General features: G+C 39.3%; 1 protein-coding gene across 6 annotated transcripts; it reads left to right on the top strand.

Moving 5' to 3' along the window:
* On the top strand, positions 1–26,910 carry si:dkeyp-97b10.3. Of its 6 annotated transcripts, none has more exons than XM_034701335.1 (19): positions 1–139; positions 3,535–3,579; positions 7,070–7,182; positions 15,154–15,185; positions 18,147–18,179; positions 18,348–18,410; positions 19,040–19,072; positions 19,160–19,195; positions 19,308–19,349; positions 19,439–19,485; positions 19,638–19,690; positions 19,782–20,008; positions 20,135–20,388; positions 21,805–21,930; positions 22,019–22,154; positions 23,349–23,396; positions 23,496–23,570; positions 23,732–24,022; positions 25,564–26,910. In XM_034701335.1, the coding sequence occupies exons 3-19, from the start codon at positions 7,100–7,102 to the stop codon at positions 25,590–25,592; spliced, it is 1,608 nt and encodes a 535-aa protein (XP_034557226.1). In that variant the 5' UTR covers positions 1–139; positions 3,535–3,579; positions 7,070–7,099; the 3' UTR covers positions 25,593–26,910. The 6 variants fall into 6 exon arrangements, with proteins under 6 accessions (XP_034557226.1, XP_034557225.1, XP_034557231.1 ...); XM_034701334.1 differs by having other exon boundaries at positions 18,339–18,410; XM_034701340.1 differs by lacking the exons at positions 1–139; positions 3,535–3,579 and adding an exon at positions 9,345–9,460.
* Positions 26,911–26,941: the final 31 nt, after the last annotated feature.

Raw genomic sequence — 26,941 nt, 5'->3', positions numbered from 1 at the left:
GCTTTCAGCAAGCGCAACAAACTAATTGGAGACCAACTTCATCCCATAGGAGACAGAAAGGGACATGTGTGCCTTATTCTCTTCAAGTAATGTTTGCAGACAGTGGAGGTTCGGTGCTTCAACAGATGTCATGAGACTTGTAAGTCCTTGGTGCACACCGGCAGAAACTTAGATTCTTGTAGGCAAATGTAAGGACTGAGATAGGAGGTGTGTACATAACCAATCTGTTAACAAGGGCAAATATCCTCTAGTTGTATTAACTGACACAATAGTTTGATGATGTAGTCGTCTGTATGGCTAACAACCTAATAACACTATATGACTGAAATAAATGTGCTGTGCTCTATGCCTCCATTAATCTGGTACAAAAGGTCTCTTGTGTTGAGCTTAATAATTCAGTCTTATGGGCTCCATTAGGGCCGTGCTATGATGAATGGCAGCGTTCATTTTCATGTGTCAGAGAGGTTGATGTACGGACTGCCTGACCGTCAATGTCACGGTTATCACATTTGCATTAATTATGAAACAAAGGGGGCTTTGTCAGGTTTTTAGGCTTTGTTAATGGACTGACTGATAGTTCTGGGTTTGGCTTTGTTAGCACCGGAGCAGAAGTCACAACCTCAGGGTTACTGTGCTGAGACCAACTTCAGTTTGGACTTCTTTTTTTCTTATCGTATGTAAGGAAACAATCACTTCTTTGCATGATGTGATGGATAGTTGTGATATATAATTAAGCATATAACATCACAGTGGTCTTTAATGTCCTCACATTACATAAAGAATCACTGGCTGGGTAAACATGCACATACTAGTCTTGCGAGAAGACCACAGAGCAGACGAAATCAAGACCCTTTAATGACTTCAGTGTAGCCATTTTATCATCATCAAAAATAATACACCTATTTTTAAGCACTAGATTAGTATTAAAAGGGATAGTTTAGTTTTTTGAAGTGGGGTTGGATGAGGTACTCTTTGTTGAGAATGCATCTGGAGAACAGGAAAGGAAGCTTGGCAATCAACCCCTGCAGACAGGGTCAGCTTTACCATGGAATTTAGCTAATCTTAACAAACTCCAATCTAAACATAACAGCTAACACAGTGCATTATAACAAGGTAAACATATCTTGTGCACAATATATTGTGCCATTATGCAATACAAACAGGGAGATTCAAAAACGTACCTTGAAGACACACTCAATTCAGGCGTTTCTGGTTTTCGGATTTAACTTTTGAAAGTTGAAAAAAGTCGGTAAAACAGTCAGTTAGTCAGTACAGCAGAGAGCTCTGGCTGGTCAGTGATGTAGACTGCCGTTGTATGTGAGTCTCAGGTGTCCTGTGGTTCAGAAAGGTCCTGAAATACCGCTATAACCAACACACACACACCACCAGATAACTTTGGATCTGTCCTGCTCTAGAGTAAGCATATCTGTTTCTGCAATAAATCAATAAAATCTTCATCCCTGTCAGAATCACTCACTTTTGTTAATCACCGGCAGTTACTCTTGCAGGTTACAAACCTTGTCTCAAGGCTCTACCACTTCCCCGGTAGTGACTGTTAAGTCTGTTTTAAATGACTCTGTATGCTTAATATTCACTTTCATTTAAGTAAAAACAGTGAAAAGGAATCGTGTACTTGCCTTATGGTGAAAATTTCACCCTGAAAACAACCAGTCTGGTTAGTTGCTCCAAGTGTCGTTGCTGACAATGATGATATCCAAAGTACCCCCTCTTCTTAATCTGATTAATCGGTTAGGGAGAAGTGACATTGACATTCATGACCGTGAGCCAAAATCTGAACAGCTTACATCAAGGGCGTTTTTGCACTTCTGATGCTGAGGATTGAACAGCATAGGTTGTTTTTAAAAAAATAGATGCTGCCTGTGTAAGAAAACACCATTAGTGAACACAGGCCCTAATTTTAACATGATCCTGGGGTGTTAAAGCAGAGGGGATTTTTAAGAGTCAAAATTAGTAAAACAGATGTTTAATGCAACATTTGTTAATTTAAAAGTAAAACGTTGTCATCCTTTTGGATTGAATATGGCCATTGATAAATCCAAACTGAACAGCTGTAAATACTGACACTTAAAGCTCCTGTGAAAAACCTATAGTTTGGCACCCCGTGTGGACAAGGTTGAGTAGTTTAAGTAATCTTTTCTGAAGCACAAAAAAATCACATCCATTTATTTTTAAATGTCTAACATGCAATTCATAATGATTCAGAAGCATGAAAAAAAAGCTGTTTCAGCAGCATGCTCTAAATTCCTTTGTCTAACACCACCCTGTGGCAGGCTAACAGGGATATAAAAGAAGAAATAATAGAAATAGAAAATAATCAGTCTTCTCTCTGATGATCTTGTTTGCTTTTTGAAGTCATAAAGACTTCAGTATTTATTTCAGTGTGTTTCATAAGCGGCTTAAAACTTCTCACAGGAGCTTTAACTTTCTTTTTCTTCATATATGGCCCCTTTTAAAAAGTAATGGAACAGGTCTGCAATAGAGGATGAATGGATATGTTTTGGCTTGTTCTATGTGTGTGCATGTGTGTGTACTGTATCTGTTCAGTTCTTTGGCCAGAATTGCAGGATACGTGTGTGTGTGGGTATTCCCATCAGCTTGGACTCTAATAAAAAGCAGGGCCTGCAGTGTAGTCAGTGTAGATTGTAAATCGAGAAAAGTCCCACATCACAGCTATTCACACCCACGTACTTCCTCTAATCTTATCGCTCTGTTGGCTCAGAGGTCTTTAAGCGTAGGGATCTCAGTGTGTGTTTGTGTGTGTGTGTGTGTGTGTGTGTGTGTGCTGAGAGTTTTCAGCAACTTTATTTATGTTTTAGCTAGTTTGTGTGGGTGTCCCAAAGTTTCAAACATGCTTTCTCTCGTTTGCGTCACACCACATGTGGCAGAGTGAGAGGGACATGTGACACAGGTCACTGGATGAGCCTCCATTTAAAACCCTGCACAGTATAAACTTTGTGCTTTTCCTCAGAACTCGATTGAACCAGCACCTGGATGTGGTCACTTATGTAGCAAATATGTTTGAAAAGAACGTGTGCACCTCTCGCTTTATGTGGCTTGCTCACCCAGCGTTGTGTATTTTTTGGCTCGGAGAAGAATCAGAATCCCAACTTCCTTTGAGGAGAAAACTGGCTCGAAGAGCTCAGTAGTCCTTACCAGAAAGGAGAGAGAGGTTAAGACCCTTTTCAGTCTCTGTGCTCTTAATAAATCTGATGAGTTGAGAGGTTTTTGCTGAGCTGGGCTTTGTAACCGTATAAAGTTGCCCTTATGATGATCGTAGGCTATAATACAATGCACTAAGTGATTTGACTCAGCATTGTTGCTTTCTGTTCAAATAGGAACATCTTGTTGCCAGGAAAGATTTATGTACATATAGGTCTGTAGATCAATCACTGTCTCTTTATGCTTTGGGAACACTGTCCCTTTACACTGCCACAGTCCTGACTAATATTACTGTGTAATAAATTATGTTTTGATTGACTTTGAATTATTATTTTTGCTTTGTTTTCCTCTTAGATTAAACTTTGCAAGAGCTGAAAGCAGAAGAAAGTGAAGTACAATGTGAGTAAAAACAATTTCAGTCAACTTTCGTTCACTTTTTCTACTCTTTCCTCAGAGTTTAGTTCTCTGCATTTTGCACAAATCTAATGTACACACACTCAAAGCTCAGACAGATTTAATGGGGAAAGTTCTCATCAGAGGGAGGTGAGTCTGGGGGGCAGACACAGCTTTTCCTAAATTTCTAAAGCCCCCAACCAACCCTGAAGAATAAGGGTTGGTTGGTAAGGGAATTTTCCCCTATAAGATAACCCATCTACTACACCCAGCTGCTGATGATTCAGTTATTAGGACCCACACACACACTCATACTTATGAATACAAACCAGACAGACACCTGGAGGTTAAATATAGGATAATGTTTTCCCATTCCCACATGCTTTGAGTGGAGGCGGAGGGCAGGGGGATTTTTGACCCCCTGCCTCCACAGCACTCCACTGAGTCACTCTTAAAGGACGTGGCTAGACGACGGCCTTCGGTCACGTCCCTCCTACCAAACGCCCACATCATATCCCAGGACTCGGCCTTCTGTGGCCCCTGAATGCACAGAGTTCCCTGAGGGCTCTGAAAAAAGGAATCAACAATGCAGACAGAAAGCAGGAAAGATGAAAAAAATAAGGGCTTGACACAAGACGTATTACACAGAAACGCTGACAGGCTCAGAATATTATAGAGCAGTGAGAGGAAGGTTTGTGGAGGAGATGTGAGGATGTAAACTATACCTCAGAAACTCATCTCATCTGGCTTCCCCAGAGACAACACAGACACTTAACACTCTCTTGTTGCCTAAATTTAGTTTTCCATTTCACCGTTTTTTTCCCTCCATCCAGTTTTATGGATGTCCAGAGACAGGAAATCTGTTAATAAGTGAAAATGCTCAACAATTAAAGCCAGTCCCTTCCAGTAAAAAGGAAGAACAATGAACGAGTCCCCGGACATTGTTGGTAAGAGTGTGTAGGTGTGACATCCAAACACCGGACAGATGTGCTTCACTTCAGAGAAAACTGTTTACACGTTACAAAACATACAGATGTTCTTCAGACCAGCTCTGATCTTTTTTACAGACTCACTCAAATAAACACATTATATTCATGTTCTACTTCTCCACGTACTATTGATGTGTCCTCTATGAAAAACTGTCCTTCCTTCCTTCCTCCCCTTCTCCTTCCTTCTTTCCTTCCACCTTTTTACTTTCTTCCTTCCTGTCTTCCTCCCTTCCTCCCATTCCCACTCCCTTTCTCATTTCCTTCTTTCCTTCCTCCTTTTCTCCCTGCATTCCTCCCTTCTTCTCTTCCCCCTCCCTTTCTTCCTCCTATCTGTCCTTCTTCCCTTTCCCACTCCGTTTCTTCCTCCTATCCGTCCTTCTTCCCTTTCTCACTCCCTTTCTTCCCTCTATCTGTCCTTCCTCCTTTTCTCCCTCCTTTCTGTCCTTCCTCCCTTTCCCCTCCCTTTCTTCCTTCTTTCTCTCCTTCTTCCCTCCGTTTCTTCCTTCCCTCTTTTTTTCCTCTCTTCATCCTTCCTTCCTCTATTCCTCTCTTCCTCTCTTCCCCCTCCCCTTCTCCCTTCTATCCATCCTTCTTCCCTCCCCCTTTTTTCTTTCTCTCAATCCTTCCTTCCTCTCTTCCCCCTTTTCTACTTCTCTCCATCCTTCCTTCCTCTTTCCCCCTTTTTTTGTCTCGTTCCTTCCTTGCTCTCTCCCCCTTTCCTTATCCTCTCCATCCATCCATCCTTCTTCTCTCCCCCCTTTCCTTATCCTCTCCATCCTTCTCTCCTCTCTCCCCCTTTCCTTATCCTCTCCGTCCTTCCTTACTCTCTCCCTCCTTTCCTTATCCTCTCTATCCTTCCCGTAACTCTTTTCCTTGCAATTCTTTCTTCCTCCCTTCCTCTCTTCTCTCTCTAAATCATCTTTTCTTCCCCCTTCCTTTCTTCATTGTTTCCTTCTATATTCTTCCTCCCTATCTCTGTTTCTCTTCTTTTCTATCATTTTCTTCTCTCTACTCCTTTTCTCCACCTTTTCTTATTTTAGTCCTCTCTTCCTTTTTCATCTATCCTTCTCTTCCTCCTTACTTCCCTCCATCCTTCCACTCTTACTTTCTCCCTTACACCCTTCCTTACTAACTCCTTTCCATTTTTCTCCTCCATTTCTCTTCACCTGTCAAACTGCTCCAAAGTTGAAATAGTTTCACTTTTTAGATGTGATTTATAACTATTATTCAATAACAATGCAGTAAGAAAATGGAGCTAAGCATTGAAATATGTAACTCAGTTGTATAAACAGCAGATAGAGTGTATAGATAAAATTCAGTAATGTTAAAAATGATATAAATGCAACTTTCTTTAGAGAGGTTTGAGTTGTCAAACCTTTCTTGTAGTCTTCTAGCTGCATGGCTCAGGTGATTGCAAACTCTGTGCTGTTGCTCCATCGTTCTGCTCCAGTTCGATGGATAGCACCTTCATGAGATAATGAACAAAGATCTGACCAGGATTATAAACAGATGTCTGAAAAACCAAAGCCATCCCTGTTTGTGATGGTTGTGCTCTATGCTCATTTGCAAATGTTGCTCTAGAGGGTTAATGAACATTGTTGATAATGGTTAACTTTTCAGTATATCTGTAAACTTCTACATGTTAGATTTGCCTTGTGAGCATGTTAAGCTACATAAAGTTACAGTTAGCTGTGAATGCAGAGTACTGTAGAGCCTAAAAGACTGGCTCACCCAAATGCAGACTCTAACTCCTGGAACATTGTACTGCAGAGTCTTTGATTAAGCTTTAATTAAAATTAGTTTTGAAGCTGCTGTTGAAATAAAGCTGTTAAAACAGCTTCACAGATATCACAGAAAACAGCGTTTTTAATAATGTCTTAAAAACCAGCAGAGCGAGGGGATACGTTTATTTCTCATCTGATCACAACAAACTGAAAATCCCAAACAAAAGAACAATAAGTTCTGTGGGTGAGATGAAAAAAGCCCAAGAGACTTATAAAACATCTCAATTCAAGGGTAAAAAAGACCATACCATGGCAACAACAAACAGACTGCTGAAAACAAATTAGATATATAAAAATTAAGATAAAGCACAAACTAATATAGGATTTGAGTGAAATCAAGACAGGTTTTTATGATAGTGATTGAAGTGACACAACCTCAGTCACATGCCATGGTTTGAGTCCAAATCCAGGACTCAACACACACTTCACAAAGCAGTCATACTTCAGTAACCAAAACCCTATATCTGAAAACAACCTCACTCTGTTTTTCTGCACTTGTGCCTCCATATAGGCAGTTTATCCTATTGACTGCACAGGAGAGAATATCACAGAAAGGCAGACTCTTAGGCCCATGCATTATACATGACACAGTTGTATGGGACTGAATGAGGTTGCCTCGAAAATCTCTCACGGCTGGACGCTCTCCAAAGCCTCTCTCCCATTTTTCTATGCTAAGGTGTTGCTCCCTGTCCTTGTTCACCTTTTTCTGTCTTCTTTATGCAGGGCCGAATCAGCCACCGCTCTTTTGTCACTATGGATCTTTCCTGTGATAACTCAGCCCTGATGGCAAAATGGCCCATTGAAATTGAAAGGATATGGCGTTCCCCATCTCCAGAGTAAGAGGACACCTTTTGTGCATCTACGTATGTGAATGAATGTATGTTATAAAGGGAGTGCTTTAGCGCAGAGGTATGGGTTTTCTCCCTACCCTGCTGTGTATCTTAAATTGTGAGCTGCTGTGTGTTTCTGTGAGTTATTTTGAGTGTGTGTGTGTGTGTGTGTGTGATGGATAATGAGTCTGCACAATGAGGGCTCATATTAACCCTCTAGGGTGCGTGACATCATCGTTTCCAAACAGGTTGGTCGATCGGTAAAATAAGCCCTGTCATAGTACACACACACACACACACACACACACACACATACACACACACACACACACACACACACACATACACACACACACACACACACACACATACTCGTGCAAGCACACACTTACACAATGAATGACTGTTTTAACTTAGCCACATTGAAGAGGTCAGTAGTTTTTTTGTTGAAGACTTTTTCAAATGCTTTTGTTAAAATACATTTCAGTTCAGCTTTTCAATTATGATAACACCATTAAATCCTACTGAATTCCCTTTTTTGTTTTTTCTAAGCAGGGAACAGAGCAGAAGTGCAGTTGCAAGTAGGAATTCATGTTTAGCAACATTAGTGTCATTACCTTGAGGCACAGTTCCAATCCCACCCTTGCATTGCGCATCGAGTAGGTCAGGTTGTCTTGTTTCTTTTAAAAATTAGGGGTTGTGGTCATCAACTTATGCCAAAAAGCCTCTTTTAATACTAATATTTCTGCACTCAAACTCTTAATAGAGTATTGGAAGAAAATTCACCAATTACATTACTGTCAAACATGAAACATGACTTCTGGTGAGAGACAAGAAGCCCATATTTTCACAAGGAAAAAAATCTTGCAAATACTTTGAAATCAGCTGGGATGTTTGAGTTATTCTTCTTTCACCAATTAAATTCAATCAAATTCAATTCACTTCAATTCAAACTACTGTATTAATCCCTCTGGGGGCAATTTGTTTGGAGCAGCTTGTACAGAAGTAATAACATAAATACAAACATACGGACTACAATGAATTGTACACAGGCGCTACAGTAAACTACTGGTATCAAGCAGACTGATAATTAAAAGATAGGCAGGATAAAATCAATAAAAGATCAGTATAATAAGAGATAAAAGAATCAGTCTGTAAAGATAAGGAGCATTTCATAGTGGGTACATAAACAGCAACAAAGATGACAAACAAACAAGAGTTGTTCCCACAGGTAGCGCATCCCGGAATCATCTTCATGTGTACGAAACAGAATAAATTAACACTTTGGAAATGGTACCCCATTTCCCAATTAGAGACTTCAACCCTTACTGCTTTTAGCTTCAAACTAAAGGGCTAATACGCCATCAATTCAATGGCACTGCAAAACTAGTGGGTTAAAATGGAGCTTTGGAATTTAAGCATGTTTGTCAGCCACTTTGAAAAACTGAAAAATCCCACTTACTACGTGATGCATTCAGATTCAATCTAGCCGATTAATTTATGATCCCTAGAGAATGATTCCACATGACATTGATGGTCAAATATCTTTCCCTCTAGCGCCACTTGCAGGTCAAGGTTGTTTCATATCCGGTGAAACGTCTGCAAAAATGTACCTCATAGAACAGCGTCAAATTCTGGAGCACACACTCATGGTTCCCAGAAGATGAATCCAAATTACTGTTATGATTCTTAGGAATATTACATAAGTGCTGTCATGATTATTGAATGAGTGTTTTCAGTTAAATGTCTTCAGAACTATTGAATGAATTAGCAATGATACTTGTTCAGACATTCATGCTCCCATCAGGATGAACTGTGCCAACTTTGTTGATCCCTGAACTCTTCTTGTATCATCAGGTTAAAATTTGAGTACTCTTCTCAATGGTGGATTATGTTTGGTGCTTCTTGTGCAGCAAAAGATGAGCTCAGTCTCCTCAAATTTTGTGAGTCAGGTCAAGATGAATCATCACACTGTCCATTTTCAATTCCAAGCTTAAAGTCACAGTGTTCTTGATCTAATACTTCTTACAGTTTCAATTACTTCTTCCATTCTTATTTGCTCATTATTAAAGCAAAAAATCTTCTCTTTCTTTCTCTCCTTTCCTCCTGACCTTCCCCGTCCTCTCCCCCACCCCACTCCCCTCCTTCCCTCATTTTATCTCCTCTAGTTTCCTGAGGTATTGGGGGGGTATCATCTCGCCGTGGAGTCTGATGTTGTGCCGTCTCTGCCTGCTCCGAGGAGCTGATCTCTCCCTTTAGACTGTGATACTTGGATAACATCCATGTAAGTCTGGGGAATCTGTCTCACTCTCTTTCTCTCTTTCTCTTTCTCTCTCTCTCTCTCTCTTTGCTGCTGCAAACTTTATCTTTATCTGTGGAAGTTTGATGGGTGGATGGAGAAAGTGGGGAAGAAGGAGATCAATGAGAGGGAGATCAAAAAGAAAGCCCTTGATCCTTCACTCATTCCTCCCACTGGACACACCAGGCTTTCACACAGAGCTCTCACTGTCTCTCTTTCTCTTTTTGACGGACGGTGAGCTTATGCTGCTGATGGATACCTTGATTCTTTACATTTCATTCGCCATGTTCACACTCATGTCGAATGCATGAATCTGGCATGAATGTGTCTTCCGGTTCTTGGCTATTTTGTGGAGGAAGAGTTTTGCTGCTGCTTTGTGCTTGTTTTGTTGTCTGATGTGACACCTGGTGGTGACTTTAAGTTAATGCAGCTTTGCAATGAATTTCTTCCCGCTCAAAATGACCTAGTTGCAATTTTATTTACAGTCTATGGTTGCAATCATGGTTGCAATGAGGAGGGCTGCATGCAGCTTTCATGTCTCGTAGAAAATGTGCAATTTACCTCTGAGTCAAACGAATGCAGACATTTTATTATGACAGCCATAGACTGCAAATAAAAAGATGACAGTCGGACTCAAAATGCAACATTTGCAAAAATGCAGCTGATCTCAATGTAACAGCAAACTTCTCCTCATCTATTTCGCTTTTACTAATGAGTTCCAGGTTAGAAAAAGTAATGGTATAACCAGGCTGTAAATCACCAACAAGGCAAGACTTTGATACGAAGGCGGGATGCTGCACACCCGCCCACATGAGGCGCTCGTTGGTGAGCTTCCTTGGATTGCGCAGCAACTGCGCATCACCGCTGATCTTGAAAGCTGTGTTTGCTTCTCTGGGCCGAGCATCCCTGAACACCATGTTTTTGAAGATCGACTTTTAAGTCGAACTCGCACACAAACAACATTTTGTGAGAGGAAACAATACATCCTAAATTTAATCAGGAGAAAAGCAGGCTGGCTGTTTTCTTTTTGGGATTTTGGATACCCAGTGCCATTTTGGGGGGTAAACTCCAACTGTTTGTTTCCCAGAAGAAGGGATGATGCATCTAAAGGGACTAGTGTTGTGAAGTTGTTAAGCCACGAGGAATCGGGTTACCCTTATTGTGCCGATCACTGCTCTGGGCTTTAACCAGACAGCGATAGCCCATGGTCGGATCATATTCATGCGGTTTTACGCGCAGGTGCTTCACGAACAGAAAGTACAGCGGGGGTTTGTTGCAGAGGGAGGATGGTGGCGGAGATGGCGAATTGTGGAGCGACTTGTCATCTGGAAGACGGGTAAGTCTTTATTCCTTAGGATTTTGTCATTAATTTCTCAAAATAGGAAATATATCTTTCTATTGGTGTTTGGTGATGTGTAAGGACTAGACAACATGATGCCTGCAGGGGATGCAGCCCTTAAATGCCCCCTCGTGAAAACATAGGAAGTGGTGTCTTTTGTTGTTGTCGGCCGTGGGCTCATTTTTTGGATCTATTTTTAATTAAATACACAAAATCTTACAGTATTGACTCCACATTGCAAATACAGCTAATTGAGCGTTCATTTATGATCATGTAAGACATGACAGATAGGTGATCTCTCTGTGAGTGCACGCGGCCGTGTTGTTACATTTTGATGACTCACTGACAACACTGTAACGCAATTTAGAAGCGTGTTTGGAAAATACAGATGAAAGATGGTTACATTAAATCATAAACTGATAAGAATACTGTGGGAATTTAAAAATAATACGTTTTTAAATGCACAATCATTCCACAGTGGAGTTCACAAAAGCCCCTTGTATAACCAAGCAAACTGGATGACGCTTGACACTTTTTTTTATTATAATAACTCTCATTTTATACACACCCATGTCTAAATAAATTGTACAGTATTCAAAATCAGTTGTATTGACAACCACATACAGGCTAGGTGATACTGGTGACTCATCCTCCCCTGTGTATACTATAGTGTCCTGGTATTATAAACACAGCAAAGAGGCCTGGAAAAGTCCCTGGATGAACTAACACCACAGTGGCTCATATTAACAGTTTATCTGCATATATGTAGTTTAATTTAAAGGAAGCGTATTAAAGCAGGGAAACTCTCACTTGTGTGTTTATGACCCTCTGAACATCATAGTGAAAACAGTGAGGTGAGATATTAATAACTGACAGAATGAAAGGTCAGCGGTTTATAGAGCTTCCGTGTAAACACGCAGACAAACTGACTGTTGTTTATCTACACACAGATGTCCTCTCTCTTCATTGTGTTTATGAGAAGTTGCATTCAGCATGAGAATGTTGTGGTCTTTATCGTTCTGCCAGAAACACACCAACACCCCCACAGAGGATTTTGTTATCGCATTGTGTGGACAGGAGATAGAAACCTGAAAGTCTGTGAACTTGAGCAGGGAGTTTCCTTATTATAACAATTATTTTTTTGTTAAGAGGCAGAGATGCCATGGCAACTAATGAGCCTGAGTGTAACTGGTGTGACAGAGTTGCCAACAAGCTGACCTTGAGTTGAAGAACATGAATTTCCTGGACAGATGTTTGAAAGTAAAGGAAACCAATGTGCCTTATCAGGATCAACAGAAGCCAAAATAAAAGACCACACTCTGGTCAGCCTTAATACACTTTCTTTCCTGATTCCTCATTTTGCTTTTGATCACCCAGTTCTGCACTATGCAGGGCAGGATGTGACCTACTTTTTTTTAATGCCTGCTGGTGGTGAACTTGTTCTTCTTGTCTCCCCCAGATGTAGGTAACTCAGGCGTGTTCCTTCTTGTCCAGGCTCAGGGCTGAGTCAACAGGTTGCACCAGTCCTCTGCGCTTAAACCATCTTATCTATTAGTCTGACATTCTCCACGGTCACAGCAGAGTCTTGACTCATTGTTATTGTCCTTTATTGCTACATTTTTATTACATCAAAATCATGACAGTCATAATAAACACTAAACAAAGTTATAGAAAAAAATACAAGTGCATCTGAAATGAATTAGAAAATTGTGATAAAGTTCATTTTTGCTCATAATTTGATTTAATAAAAGCCACCTTTCATATATTATTATATATATTATATGTAAAATTAATATTTCAATACTTTTTTGTTTTTATTTTGATGATTATTGCTTACAGCTCATGATACTCAGAAACCCAGTAACTCAACTTATTATATTTCTTCACAAGATTAAAAAATGATTTAGAATATAGAAGTGTCAAACTTCTGAAAAGTTTGTTTATTTATACACTCATTCCTTGTCCTGAGCTCCTTTGACCTACGGCACCAGTGCAGTGTGGCACAGGGGTGATCAGCCAGTGACACTGCGGAGATGTTATTGAAGCTTTTGCAGGTTGCTTAAATAGCAGCCTTCAACTTGTCTGTAATTGTGGATCTAGTGCTTCTCATCTTCCTCTTGACAATTCCCCATATATTCTGTATCGAGTTTGGGTCAGGTGAGTTTGATGACCAATCAAGCAAAGCAGTATTATGGTTGGCAAGCCATTTGGTAGTGGTTCTGGCGCTGTGGACAAGTGCCAAGTCCTGCTGAAAAAGGAAATCTTCACCGTTGTAAAGCTTGTCAGTAGATGGAAGCATGACTTACTGACAGCACTGTAACGCAATTTAGAAGCATATTTGGAAAATACAGATGAAATACGGTTATATTAAGTTGTATAAACTGATAAGAATACTGTGAGAATTTAAAAATAATATGTTTTTAAATGCAAAATCATTCCACTGTGGAGTTCACAAAAGCCCTTTGTATAACCAAGCTAAATGGATGATGCTTGAAACTTTTTTATTTGTAGATTTATTTATTTTATTTATTATTTAAAAGGACCATGCATATTAATTAACACTTCTGTAAATATGCCAGAGTTAGCCAAAAGGCTAGTTTACATCCATAGTCCCTTGCCAGTTGTTAAAAAGGCTCCCTAAAAAGATCAAAATTAAACAAAGATAAAATAAGGTAAAATAAGATCAAAATAAGAAGGTAGAGGAGAAACCAAAACACAAACAAACAAACAAACAAAAAAGAAGAAAAGAAAACTACAAATAACACCATACGATTAATAACACCATACTTATAATAACTCTCATTTTATACACACCCATGTCTAAATAAAGTACAGTATTCAAAATCAGTTGTATTGAAAACCACAGACAGGTGAGGTGATACTGGTGACTCATCCTCCCCTGTGTGTACTACAGTGTTGTTGTCCGGGTATTATACACACAGCAAAGAGGCCTGGAAAAGTCCCTGGATGAACTAACACCACAGTAGCTCATATTAACATACTACGTGCATACAAATAGTTTAATTTAAAGGAAACTCTCACTTGTGTGTTTATGACCCTCTGAAAATCATAGTAAAAGCAGTGAGGTGAGATATTAATAACTGACAGAATGAAAAGCCAGCAGTTTATAGAGCTTCCGTGTAAACACACAGACAAACTGACTGTTGTTTATCTACACACAGATGTCCTCTCTCTTCATTGTGTTTATGAGAAGTTGCATTCAGCATGAGAATGTTGTGAGTTTGATGACAAATCAAGCACAGCGGTATCATGGTTGGCAAGCCATTTGGTAGTAGTTCTGGCGCTGTGGGCAGGTGCTAAGTCCTGCTGGAAAAGGAAATCCGCACCATTGTAAAGTTTGTCAGTAGATGGAAGCATGAATCACCCTATAGTTGTTGTCGAAGGCTGTGTTTATTTAGGATTAGATAATACACAGTGGATCAACACCAGCAGAGGATGTTGCATCCCAAATACTCACAGACTGTGGATACTTAACATTTGACTTGAATTCTGTGCCACTCAACTCTTTATGTAGACACCTTGATTTCCAAATGACATGCGAAATTGACTTTCATTTGAAAAGAGGACTTTGGACCACTGGGTAACAGTGGTTCTTTGTCTCCTTTGCCCAGATAAGACACTTGTGAAATCTCTGGTTCAGGAGCAGTTAGGATATTAGGAATACAACAGTTGTAGCACCTTTCTTAAAGACATTTATGTATGGTGGCTCTTGATGCACTGACATCAGCCTCAGTCCAATTCTTGTGAAACCCTCCAAGTTCTTGAATATACTCTTCTAGACAATCCTCTGAAGGCTGCGGTTAATTTATTCAGAAATTCTTGAAATGCTTACACCATATCAGAATACCAAAGTAACATCCACTATGAAATTATTAAATTAAACAGGATTCAATTCGTCCTACTGCTGTGACTGAAGCAAAGACTGTCAGTTCGTAACAGACCGCTTTTGTTTAAAAGCAGAACTACCCAGCCAGTATCTTTCCACGACTGGTTTCCTGTACCTTCAACCCTGCATTCAAAGTGGGTCAGAGTAGGACTTTTAGGTTGGAAGATAAATCTGTCTATTGTTGAACAGGAGGTGTCAAAAGAGTGAGGTGAACATTTCCTGTTTGTCTAATTCACTTAACTGCACATGTTGTGTTCACATCTGAAAGCAGAAGTGGTTTTACTGCAAGAGCCTGCAGCTGCACAACATCATGAGCCGACACTTCTAGCCTCTAAGTTCTTTCTAATTCTCACACGTCTGAAACGTCACGTGACTCCTTATATATTCAGTGTAAGTGAAAGTTGTCTGAGTGTTATCTCCTCTGCCCTACAGGGACGGAGATATCCCAGCACCTGGCAACAAAGGTAAACATCCACCCTTTTTTTCTCTCACTCCTCTCTCCCCGTCTTGACTGCTGGCTTCTCCTTTTCCTTTCACACGCTGAGGTTCATGTGTTTGTTTATACAGTGATTGTGCTGTGTCTCTCCTTTGGCTCCTTTAAGACAAGTGCATACTCACATAATGTTTGTCTCTGTTTTTCTTTGTCCCTTCTGATGCTCTTCTCTTTGAATGGTTTGCCTCCCTGATTTCCATATTATTTGCCTCAGAGGGCAGCAAGATTTTTGCACAGTCATTCTTTCACTTGTATCCACAGTTCAACATTTGTTATTTCCAATACTACACATGTACACAGAATCATATACTTTATATTTGTTTTTAAAAATCTTCCTCTAATAATTCCTTTTTCTTACCGAGAGACACCAGACTTTTTTACTCTCAATTTAAAATGTGTTGGGGGTGAGGAATACCTACGTCATTGGAGACCTGCTAATAATAAACAATGATAACTAATTGGTTGGGGTAGGAAAAACACTGATTTGAACCCTTCTCTGCTGTGATTACGGTCAGAGCTGGAATAAATAGTTTTTTACCCCTCAGAATAAAAATTGATTGCCAGATATGGTTAAAATGAATACATGTTTCTGGTCGTATCGGTAACAGTGGCAGGTTCAAACTTCTTACATGTTGTACTTTTCCTTCGCGATCTATCGTAAAACAAGAAGAAACTTGTTGTTCTTTGATTTGAACAAAAGAAGCAGGTTGGAAGAGCGGAAGTTGAAATTAGAGGTTAAATCCTGCGTCCTACGGTAGCAGTCAAAACTTTGGACACACTTTCTCATACAGCTTCATGAGATAGTCTCTCAGAATCATATTTGACTACTGTTGTAATCCATATTATGGCAAAACCGTATTATTTCATAGTTTTTTTTAAGTTATATTTTGAGCCTTTTTGCCTTTATTGTATTGGACAGCTGAAGAGAGACAGGAAATGTGGGGAGTGGAGAGTGGGGGAAGACATGCAGGAAATATTTGCGGCCGGGTATCGAACTGGCGACCCTTGCAACGAGGATTGTAGGCTCTGTATGTGGGGCGCTTAGACTGCTAGGCCACCAGCGTTCTTATTATTTTACAGTTTTTAAGTTTTTTTTTTATATTAATCTACAATGTTAAATACATGAAATAAATAAAAACCATTGAATGAGAAAGTGTGTCCAAACTTTTGACTGGTACTGTATTTACAGAAGCTAAAGTACTCTGTCTGGTCACTCCCCTCTCTCTTTTATCTGTTTTGTCACTCTACCCAGAAAAAAAGCACCAAAATAAATGTTAAAGATATGGAAAGAAGCATTTAGAAGATGAATCTCAGGGCTTGGGTAATAAATGATGAGCATTTCACTCGACAACTTCATGAATAATTTAGCACATTAATCCATTTTAAGATTAGCCCTTATTGTGAAGCATCAGCTCAAGGTACTGCCAGCACTTACCAACGTAATATGAGAGAACCATTTTTCCGAAATTCAAAACTTATGTGTTGAATTAATTGGGAGTTTGATTAATATTTAACTTTAGGGAAGAAAAAAATCTGTGGTGCTTGCATCTTTGTGTCTTGCATCCTAAAATTGTTGCAGAAATACCTAATTTAATTTTATGCTGATATAGACTAAGTAACTTTTTCTATTGTGCATAAACAACAGGCCTAAAAAGTTACGAGTCACATCTGTGCACCACAAATCAACCTTTTGAGGCTCTGGGATTTGTAGTTTGTAGTCACGCCAGCAGATGGCAGCCAACACCCATGAAACGACCCTAGCTTCAGAAGCTGTGAACAAGTGTGTGTTTGCATGTGCATGTGTGCATCTGAGCGAGTGTTTGCTCTCCACCTTGTTTGTCAGGCTGATGAAGGGAAGCGGCTGTGCCAGAGTGAAGAGGGATGCGTGCTGGCTCAGAAAAAGAGAGAGAGAGAGGCAGAGGTTGGCTACGTGAGGCATTTGAGGACAAGGAGACAGAAAGAGTGCAAAGAGCGAGACAGAGCAGAGGGAGGAGATGCAGAAGAGTGGAGGAGAGGGAGAGAGATTGATGAGGGAGGTGCTGCCAGTGGAGCAGTGATGGCAGCATCTGCTTGTTAGTCTAAGATAAAACTCCGCAGGCCAGAGAGGATGGGTTCCATCCATTAGCCGGCCAGGCACTCAGCCAGATGGCCCGCTCCACGGACATTCGCTGCTGCTGGGGAGAGAGGCGGCAGCAGCAGCTCCTCTGGACCCATCTGTACAAATGTGCCAGAATGTTAATGCACGGCACTTATAGTCTTCTTCACGGGGTGCCACAGTTCAACTGCTCAGGAATGATAAAAATGTAAAAGCTGTTGGTGTAAGTGAGACATGCTGAGGGCTTTTTTGATGACTAGTGTGGATGATGAGTGTTTTTAAAAACATAGAAGTAAACAAGAAGTCCAGATTTTTCACTTTGGTGACACCTGTTCAGATAGCCCCTGTGATAAAAAGGTCAAACTTGGCACTTCTATCCTTTTTCAAACATTCTAACCTACTTACTGTATCTCTATATGTCTTTTATTTTCTTATTAAAAAATTTAAAACAGTGTGAGAGTGGAGAAGACTTTGGCGAACAAGGCATGTGGCTACATCAGATATTTTTACTGGGCTGTAAAGATTTCTTTACAGTAAAATGTAAAGAGTGGGAATATGTTCAACATGTACTATTAGTAGAAAAAAAAGAACAAATGTGTGCTGTTTGTTGTTCCCCTTTGCTTCTATGACTGTCACATAAACACTGCTATACAGTAAAGGGTGAATTCCCAAATAGACGATTGTAGGATGGTTAAAAACAAATATAAATATTAGTTGTGTAGCAATGGCTTGAACAATTTCACTTTAAAGGGATTTTTTCCTCCAGTTTGACATTAATGCACCAGTTTTTAAAAACCAAACTGAACTAACCTCAAGACAATCCCCGTTGTGTTCCAGATAATCTGACAGAAAGTGACGGCAGTGGTTCAGGTAAGCACCAGATCTTTATTTCTCTTCACCAGTCATTCAAAAACTTTCTCATCTTTCCTTTTAAATCCAGTCTTTTTACCCTCAATACATTTAACCTTCAAAAAAAGAGAGAAAGTTTTTAGCTTCCTCACATCCCTTTCATGTTGATCTCTCACTCAGATAACACAGGAACATCCACTGAGGACAGCTCGGAGGAGGAGGAGGAGGAAGAGGAGGAAGAGGAGGACTCTGGTTAGAGACACTCTTTGAACTGATACATCAAAGCATGAAATTTACTAATTAGCTTTTATTGCCAAGAGTTAGAAAAGAATGTTGATATTACTTTCATGTCTGTATGTTATATATGAAGCTAGGAGACTGCTAGCTTCGCTTAGCATAAAACTGGACCGGACAGTCTACTGTTTAGTGGTAGGCAAATCCAGTTACTAGCCTCTACCAGTTACTACCTGAAATTCACAAATTACTTGTTAACCAGAAGACAAAAAAAGACGAAAGAACAAAGAAAAACTCTCTCAACTAGCTAGCTTAAATATATTGAAAGGCATATTTCGTTGGTATTGTACATAGTTAAGCTAAATGTTCCTCCTGTAAATTTTATTTAATATGATTTATCCATAAAGGGACCATGTAACACGTTCCACATAAATGTAACAATTTAATGCTTTTGTACCAGAGTTAGCTTAAAAACAATTTACATCTGCAGTCCCTTAAGACTTTATCACAAGCTAAGCTGTCTTGTAGCTTGTGATAGCTTAATATTATCGGGGGGTTTTCCCCCACCCAATTTAGCAGGTAAGAGCACATTTCCCAAAATGTCTTTCTCATTTTTCCTCTCTTTCTCATAACTCTAATTTCACCAGAATCCTGTGCTGAGAGGAACAGAGGAGAGAAAGGTAAAGATTAGCAATAGCATTTCTAGTCCTTGGAAATCTCAAAACTCAAGGATTAAGCTGACATGATTCCCTTTGTGTCCTTTGCAGATGATGATGAGGCTGAAGCAGAGGAGTCTAAAAATGGTATGAGACCTTTTAGATGGATACCTCCAAACTTTGGACTTGTCAGAGGCAACGTATGTTGTATGGTTTTCAGGTAATATCAATGTGCCTGAATGATCTTTATTGTTTCCAGAGTCAGGCCCTGAAGCAGCAGCAGAGGTTTCAAATGGGAACGGTAAGCAGAAGTCTTTTAATAAAGCATGATCACTGTTTACACAATGATTCATATTAAAAGTTGTTTTATTTTTTCATGCATTATGACAGATGAGAGGCCCATTTACTGCTGTGAAAAATGCAAATCCATCCATCGGGTGAGTTCAGACACCAGATGGTGATCTGGTAAAAATTTTGTGATTACCCATTGTATTTTAACTCTACCTTTATGGACCCATTAATAGGTTTGTTCATTGTGTTGACTATGTCTTTATTACTGGTCTAACAAACAGTGTTGGTTTATTGACAGAGCCACGGCAATGAGCTTGTTACTCCCAGGAGGATCAGCAAGGGACGATTTCAGTGAGTACCACTGAGACCGAAACTGCTCTGCACATTTAACAACATGCTGCATGTACAGTACATCATCACTTTCTTTCGGCATGTGTTTCAGGGTGCAGCTGGAAGATGAAGGCACGTACGAATGTTCGGTCACCGGCTTGGTGTTTGAAGCATCGGAGCGGGTTATGTTGCGGTACTCTGTATTGTCCTGGTCCAAGTTTGGTACGTTCCTCCGAGACTCTTGGAAATTTGCTGGACCCATCTTTAACGTGGACACAGTCAATAAGGACGCTTCTGTCCTCAAGTCCATCCAGTTTCCTCACTCTGTCTGCCTTGCTGGTGAGAACAGATTCCTCTGCATCTGTATTTATTTTTAAATCCATCCAAGTCAAATACAGTTCTTCAGTAACAAAATTATAACTTCCTCAAAATCCCAATTTCCCCCAAAATACTGTCCTCTCCCAGATCCAGAAAATGAGATGACATTCAGTGTCCTTCACATAAAGGACAACCGCCCACTCATCGAACCCACAGTTGACCACTCAGGTAGTCATGTGAAGTGGAATGTGTCGTCTTTGTCACCTGTGGGTCCCATCATTCAGACAACCCAGTCTGTAGAGCACCATGGGGTGGTTCTGGTTTACAAGCAGCTGGGCAATGACCACAGCAGCTACAGTTTCCATGTCTACCTGGCCACCAACAGTGCCTCTGATATCAAGGTAAGTGTTTGTGAATACTGTGTACTTAACCACACCCATAGAAAATATCAAATCAAATATAAATTAATCAAATATTGTTTTTAAAAGAGATAAATTATACTTTAAATTACAATTTTTTTTGTTATCAATGTTATGTTACATAGGCATCCCAAACTAATTAAAAATAATTCAGTCCTTTTTAAAAGGATGTCATTTTTAGTCCCAAACCAATTTTTCTTTCTCTTTTTTTTTCAGTTTGCTTTTGTTTATTTGGGTTGCACAAATTGTCCAACTTGTAATGCAAAAAGACCCTTGGTTATTCTGGAAAATGTTATCGTCTGTCCAACAATGCAGTATCTGTAGGTGATGAAACCCTCAGATTTGGACAATTTTTATTTCAATCAGATGACCAAACGCTTGGATAAGACATATTTATTTAAACACGTTAATCCAAGCTTCATGAGAGAGAAGTAGATTTGTTTAACATTTTTCTAAGCACTTCTAAAATAATGTAAAATAGTCAAAGTTAAAAACCTTCTCGTGATTTTTCACCTGATGCACATTTTTTTAAATGAGGAATTTTTGTGTTTCGTCCAGCAAGAAAACAAAACGAAAGGTAAAAATCCCTTTCCTTACATGCACAGGACAAATAAATATTCCATTCACGAGACCATCACCTGGTTCTACCTACTTTTTTTTGTCATTATTCACAATTTCACCAGTGGGATAAAAGTCCAGCAAAATGCCTGTAAAAACTTTGAAATTGTGTATACGTGTGAGGCATTTAAGAACAGGATTAGGGCCAGAACTTTCACTTCTGCTTCATTGTTTAATCAGCTCTGGCTTTGATGTTTGGTTTCCTGGTAGAAAAAAAAATCCACATTCCACTCTCTAACTGAAATTTGATGTGTTGATGTAACAATTTTGATGTAACATAGTAAGGAACATTTTGTTAAATTGTCAAAAAGGGCATCATCAGCATCTGGTTAGGTGAACATTGACTGTCTGGTATAAGGGACCTTGAAAAACATCATCACAAGGGGATAAAAAGACTGTGGTATTTCTCATAATGTGGTCGTGCCACTGCTGCATGATTTACCATAAGGGTAATTCTGGAGAATATGACAATTAGGCTGAGTCATTTTCTACCACAGTGCTGTTGAGGTCATTCAGGAAGTGGGTTTACGGTTGTGTGAGGGTTGACTTGAATCAGTTCTGCTGGTGAATAATCAAACTCATATATTTGTAACCAGGAAAAAAAACAGTTATTGATGTTTTCCTATTCAGTGTTCATGAGCTATTAGTTGTTTTTTTCTGTTGAGACCCCTTCAGTTTTCCAAATGTGACTCTCATTTAACACCATTCAGCTCATCATCTCCAAGGATGTGACTAATTCTCTGCTTCATCTTGTCTTGGTGTGATGCTCATGTAAACCAGGATATACGCAAACAAGTGCAGGGCTACAAGAACCGTTACATACGGATAGAAAAGCCCCCAACGTGTAAACTGGACGAGGGGACGTATCGTCTGCTGAGCGAGCCGGAGGGAGAGATCAAACCTGAGGTGGGTCAAAAAACCAACATCATCATCATGTTTGTATTTGTTATCCATCAGCTAAACATTCATTTTTATTTTCCATGTGTCTCTGCAGGATTTGAAATTCACCCTTGCAGTGACTAAGATGAAAGGCTACTTTGAAGCTTTCTTTGATCAGCCTCCTCCCTTCAAATTGTCTCTGGTAGAGATCAACACTGATGAGACTGTATGGTCCGCCACCATCAGAGAAGGTAACGGTCAATTTAGACTCACAGGGAGCCTGTTTGATGCTGATGAAAAGTGTGGGCACATAAGACTTAAAATTGTTGAAGTTTCCACACATTTTCTGTTTGTCATCCAGGACTGAACATTTAATCTGGAATTAAGTAAAAAGTAGTACTGCACAAAAAAACTCTAATTTCATTGTTATTGCAATGTAAGCGTTATCAATACACACATAGCAAAAGTCGGAATTTCTCTTGATAGATAAGAAAAAGTATTTAGAATAAACAGGCATGGCTTTCTCAATCAGCATAAATACATTTTATGTTTCAAATAAAGTCCTGGGCTCCTTTTAAACCATTTTCATGGAGTCAGATGAAGCTCAAGCTAGCCATTAGCTACCTTCAGATTAATTGGTCCCATTTAAATGCTTAAAAAATGCTTTTAGATTCAGGAGGGACATGTGGCGAACACAAGTATGTGGAACTTGATGAATAGCAGATAATAACTGTACATAATGGCTAATATCCACTTTTTAACCCTCCTGTTATGTTTGTTTCTCTGGAACAGCAATAATGTTCCTGGGTCAATTTGACCCGGGGCATATTCAATTATCCAAAAGTGTCAGAACCCCAAAAAATCCCAATACACATTTTTTTTAATCAAATTTTTAACTCCATAACTAACCATTTAAATCAAGATTGGGTCCATTGGTATTCTTTAATTCTCACAGATCATGGTTCAATGAAGATAACTCACTCGTTTTCCATTAAAATTAATGTTAAAAAATGTTTTTAATGGACATTGGAAAGCCCTACATACAAATACAATAGTTTTACATGACATAGATTTTTCTTTATTTTATTCTACATTTTGAATTTTTTTTTTTATGAAGTGTTGATAAATTAACATGACACCTCTTCTGTCACATGCTGCCCTGATTTTTATGCTGCTTTTAGCTGGTTGGGAAGGCGTATATTGCCTAGACTTTAAAAAAGGGTCAATTTGACCAGCAACATAACAGGAGGGTTAACACAGGGTTACTTATTTCACTTTATATTGTTTTAGCAATATTGAACAATGTAAACACACAAAAATTGCATATTTTTCTAGCATTGTTCAGGACTACTGTAAAGTATTCCTTGTGCTCCATTCATTTGTTTTGATGTTAAGTTTTTTCTACTCGTGTGTTTTTAAATATCTTTATTTTTCTCCTCTCTCAGGTGACTGTGTGGATAACACAGAAAAGACCCAAAGGAAGAGAACTAACAGTAAGCTATCTTTTCCTGTTTTTGATGATTTTTTTCCATCACTGCACTTAGCTTTTAGCTTTAACAGAAAGTCTCACATCACATCTTTGACCCTCACAGGCAGACGAAGGAGCAGCAGCCCCTCAGAGGAAGAAGAACTAGCCTCTAAAAGAGCTCGATGGCAGGATGAGTCAGGTGATTTCTTGTCTTCTACTTGCTACTGTTTTCAAAACAGGTTCAGGCAGGTCTTTATTTAACTGAAGTCAATAAAAACCAGTAGACACCTGAACCTTTTCTTAAAACACGCTGTCTTTGAAAAAATACAGTACCAATTGTATTTCTCTTTTTTTCCCCAGATGGGTTGAAAACAGTGACGACTCAGGGTCAGGACATGTCGGAGAAGCAGCTATTGCAGGTGGCAAAGCGGCTCGGGAAGGAGTGGAAACAGGTGGCCATCTATCTGGACTTAAACTCCAGGGAGCTTGACGACATTCAGGCCGTAGAGAAAGATGTGACCATGCAGAAGCTAAAGATGCTGGTGGAGTGGAAGAGCAGGAGGCGGCCGGGAGAGGCAACGGCGTTTCATCTGAGGGAGAGTGTGGAGGGGCTGGATGACCTCCCCAACGAGGTCCACCAGACTCTGCAAGGTAAGACTATAACGGAGAGGTGACTAACACTGATGAAGGAGTTGATTGACACACTGCCATAGCGCTGACACCATTTCATGCGAACAAGAAGCAGCATTAAGTCAGTGTGACCTAGCCTCAACGTAACATAAGCATGCTGACAGGATTGCATCAAGGATGATAACAAGGTGATATTTAGCAGGTATGATAACATGTTCAACATGTCTGTCATGTTATTTTAGCTATAGCATGCTAACATTAGCTAATTAGCAATAATGACGTTGTACAGCTGAGTCTGACTAAAATGTCGTTAGCTTCGTAGGTAATTCATCATAAACTATAATCAACACATATTTACATTTTGACCTTAAAATGGTTAAATATAGATAAAATTGGTTGGATCACATTTTTGAAATATAGTTTTTCTTGAAAGGGACATATGTGGACCAAGTTTCATTCTATATCATACTATGTCTGTGAAGGTTCTCATTCATTCAGGTCATGGTAATTCAAAGCGTGATCCAAAACGACATCTGGACTAGGAAATATCCAAGCGGCAACCTCCAGTCTAAAAATATGAGTCCAATGCGGAAGTGCTTAAAACTGCTGTTCATAGAGGATCTGTTTGAGGCTGGCTCCAGAAGTTCAGAGAAACCACATACACACCAATTCAAAAAAGACAATCTTTACAGCCGAAATAAACATGTTTACAGACTGGTTCAAAAGACCAGTGTAGTCTGGATAGCTCATTTCTCCATCGGCACACACTGTACGGGGGATGAATTTTTTTCTAACATGGCAATATCGAAGATATTAATATTACGAGTCTTCCAATGAGAGGCACAGCTGACTTGATTGGCAGTCAGGAACGCTGTAGCTGTTGGCTAGGAGGCTCAAAGCCCGCCTCTTTACTTCACAATCGCTCGACAGCAGCAATATGGCTGCCGCCACCGATTGGCCTCAAAACAGCACTTCAGAGACAGATGGGTGACGTCACAGATAATACGTCCATATTTTATACAGTCTATAGAAATATCATGTGCTGTTAAGACATTTTGCATAAATTCATGGTAACCCATTACAGGTGCTAGCAGATAAGTCTGATAGTCACCAAATTGTCTGCCAATCTATGCTGTAGTCATTGATACAGTCTGGCCCACTGTGGTCAACCAATGGATCAATATTTAGATTCAGAGTCACAACGCTAATGTGGCTAAAAAAAAACATTCATTATTGAAATATCTTTAAAAACATTGAAATATCTCATTTTCTTAATTAAACTAAATCAGTTCTTTGATGTTTTTCCCTGTCCAGACTTTCAAAATCCATCATTAGATGATTGAGAGCTGTTTCTTGCCTGTATGAAATTTGTGATGGAAAGAATGCAGACAATGCAAACACATTGACAGAAACTTTGTGACCAGGCTCTGTACTATAGGCATTTGATGCTCTTACCTGATAACTTCATATAACTACTTTGAATATTACTTTGATCTTTGAACACACACACACACAACATGTAAGACTATTAACTGTGCTTTATTTTGTCTTTTTGTCTTCAGACATGATGAACAACCGAGCAGCTAAGTGAACAGGATCTGACTTCTTTTGATTGTTGGATTTCTGTGTCTCCAGTATCTGGAAGAAAAAAAAACACTCAGGAAAAACAACAAAGACAATTTGACATATGGACCAAACACTGGCCCTTCTCTCAGTTTGTTTTTCTGGATATGAAACCCACAGCCGGGGTTTTGCGGCCGAAAGAGCCACAGTCTTAACATTTGAGGGGCATTTTTTGCTTCTTTAGTTCAGACGTACCGTAATCACAACAGACTGGCTGGACTTAAAGCTTGTTTTGGGTAGCCTGAATTGGGTGAGTAGCACATTCATGATCAGGATCAGAAAATGACCAGTAGAGGTAGAAGGGTAGAGATCATGGAGATATTAAGTAGCTTATTATGTAGCCAGTAACAGATATAATGTAGGTGCTGCAGTGTTGAAACTGCAAAAACATTTTGGGGAAAAAAAACAAACCTGTGTATTTTGTTTCACTTGTAAATCTTCTGTTTTTGGGACTTTTTATAAAAAAAAATCAGGCATTTCATCACCTGCACATGCTTGTGACTGTCCAAAGTTAGCAGACTGAAATACTATGACTTTCTCGTTCTCATGAATTTTTTATTGATGCACATTTTGTCCTGTACATATCTGTTTTTATACAAACTTTTTTACAAACTTGTGATGTATTTTTCTAGGTCTGTTTATTTCTTTTTTTATTTGTCTTCATATTTCACTAATCTAACCCTGTAAACTTCTAATGATATAACAATGTCCATTATTTTTACTTGAATTATGAATCCATTCCTGCCCTGCTGCGCCTGTAACGCAGATCTTTTTTTTACCGCATGAATATTAGTTGTGTCTATTATAGAAGTGCGCACAGTGCTGAAGTCAAAACAGAAGCGTGTGGATTCAGGGCTGAATTTAATATCTATGTACGTGCAGCTGCAGCTTGACAACATTCATTTACTTTTATGAGACATCTTTTCAAGAATAACATCATAGCTGCAGAGCTTAAAACTCTTAAGATCTGAAAAACAAACTGTACTGTAAGATGCCTGTGGAAATATTTCACTTTGACTTTCTCACCAGCCCTACATTTGTCACAGCTTTGTTTCTGCTTCCAGAAAATCAACACTGCAGGAATATTGTGTGAAAAGTTGAATCTGTTCTCTTCTTCCATACAGATAATGTTTACATTCAGAGAACAGAGGAACCGCCTTGAATATGTAACAGCCTTGTCTGTCCTTTTTGCACTTGTTTCAATCATGTCAAAGCGGAGGCATGAGATGAATTGTGAGATAAATGTAAAAAAGAAAAAATTGACTGAATAAAACAAAAGAATATCTCCTTGTTTTTGCTTACTTACTTCTGCAATGT

Source organism: Notolabrus celidotus, chromosome 14, assembly GCF_009762535.1.
Source record: "Notolabrus celidotus isolate fNotCel1 chromosome 14, fNotCel1.pri, whole genome shotgun sequence".
Lineage (NCBI taxonomy): Eukaryota > Metazoa > Chordata > Actinopteri > Labriformes > Labridae > Notolabrus > Notolabrus celidotus.
The sequence above is the reverse complement of the archived record's forward strand: the minus strand, read 5'-3'. Positions and strand labels throughout refer to the sequence as shown.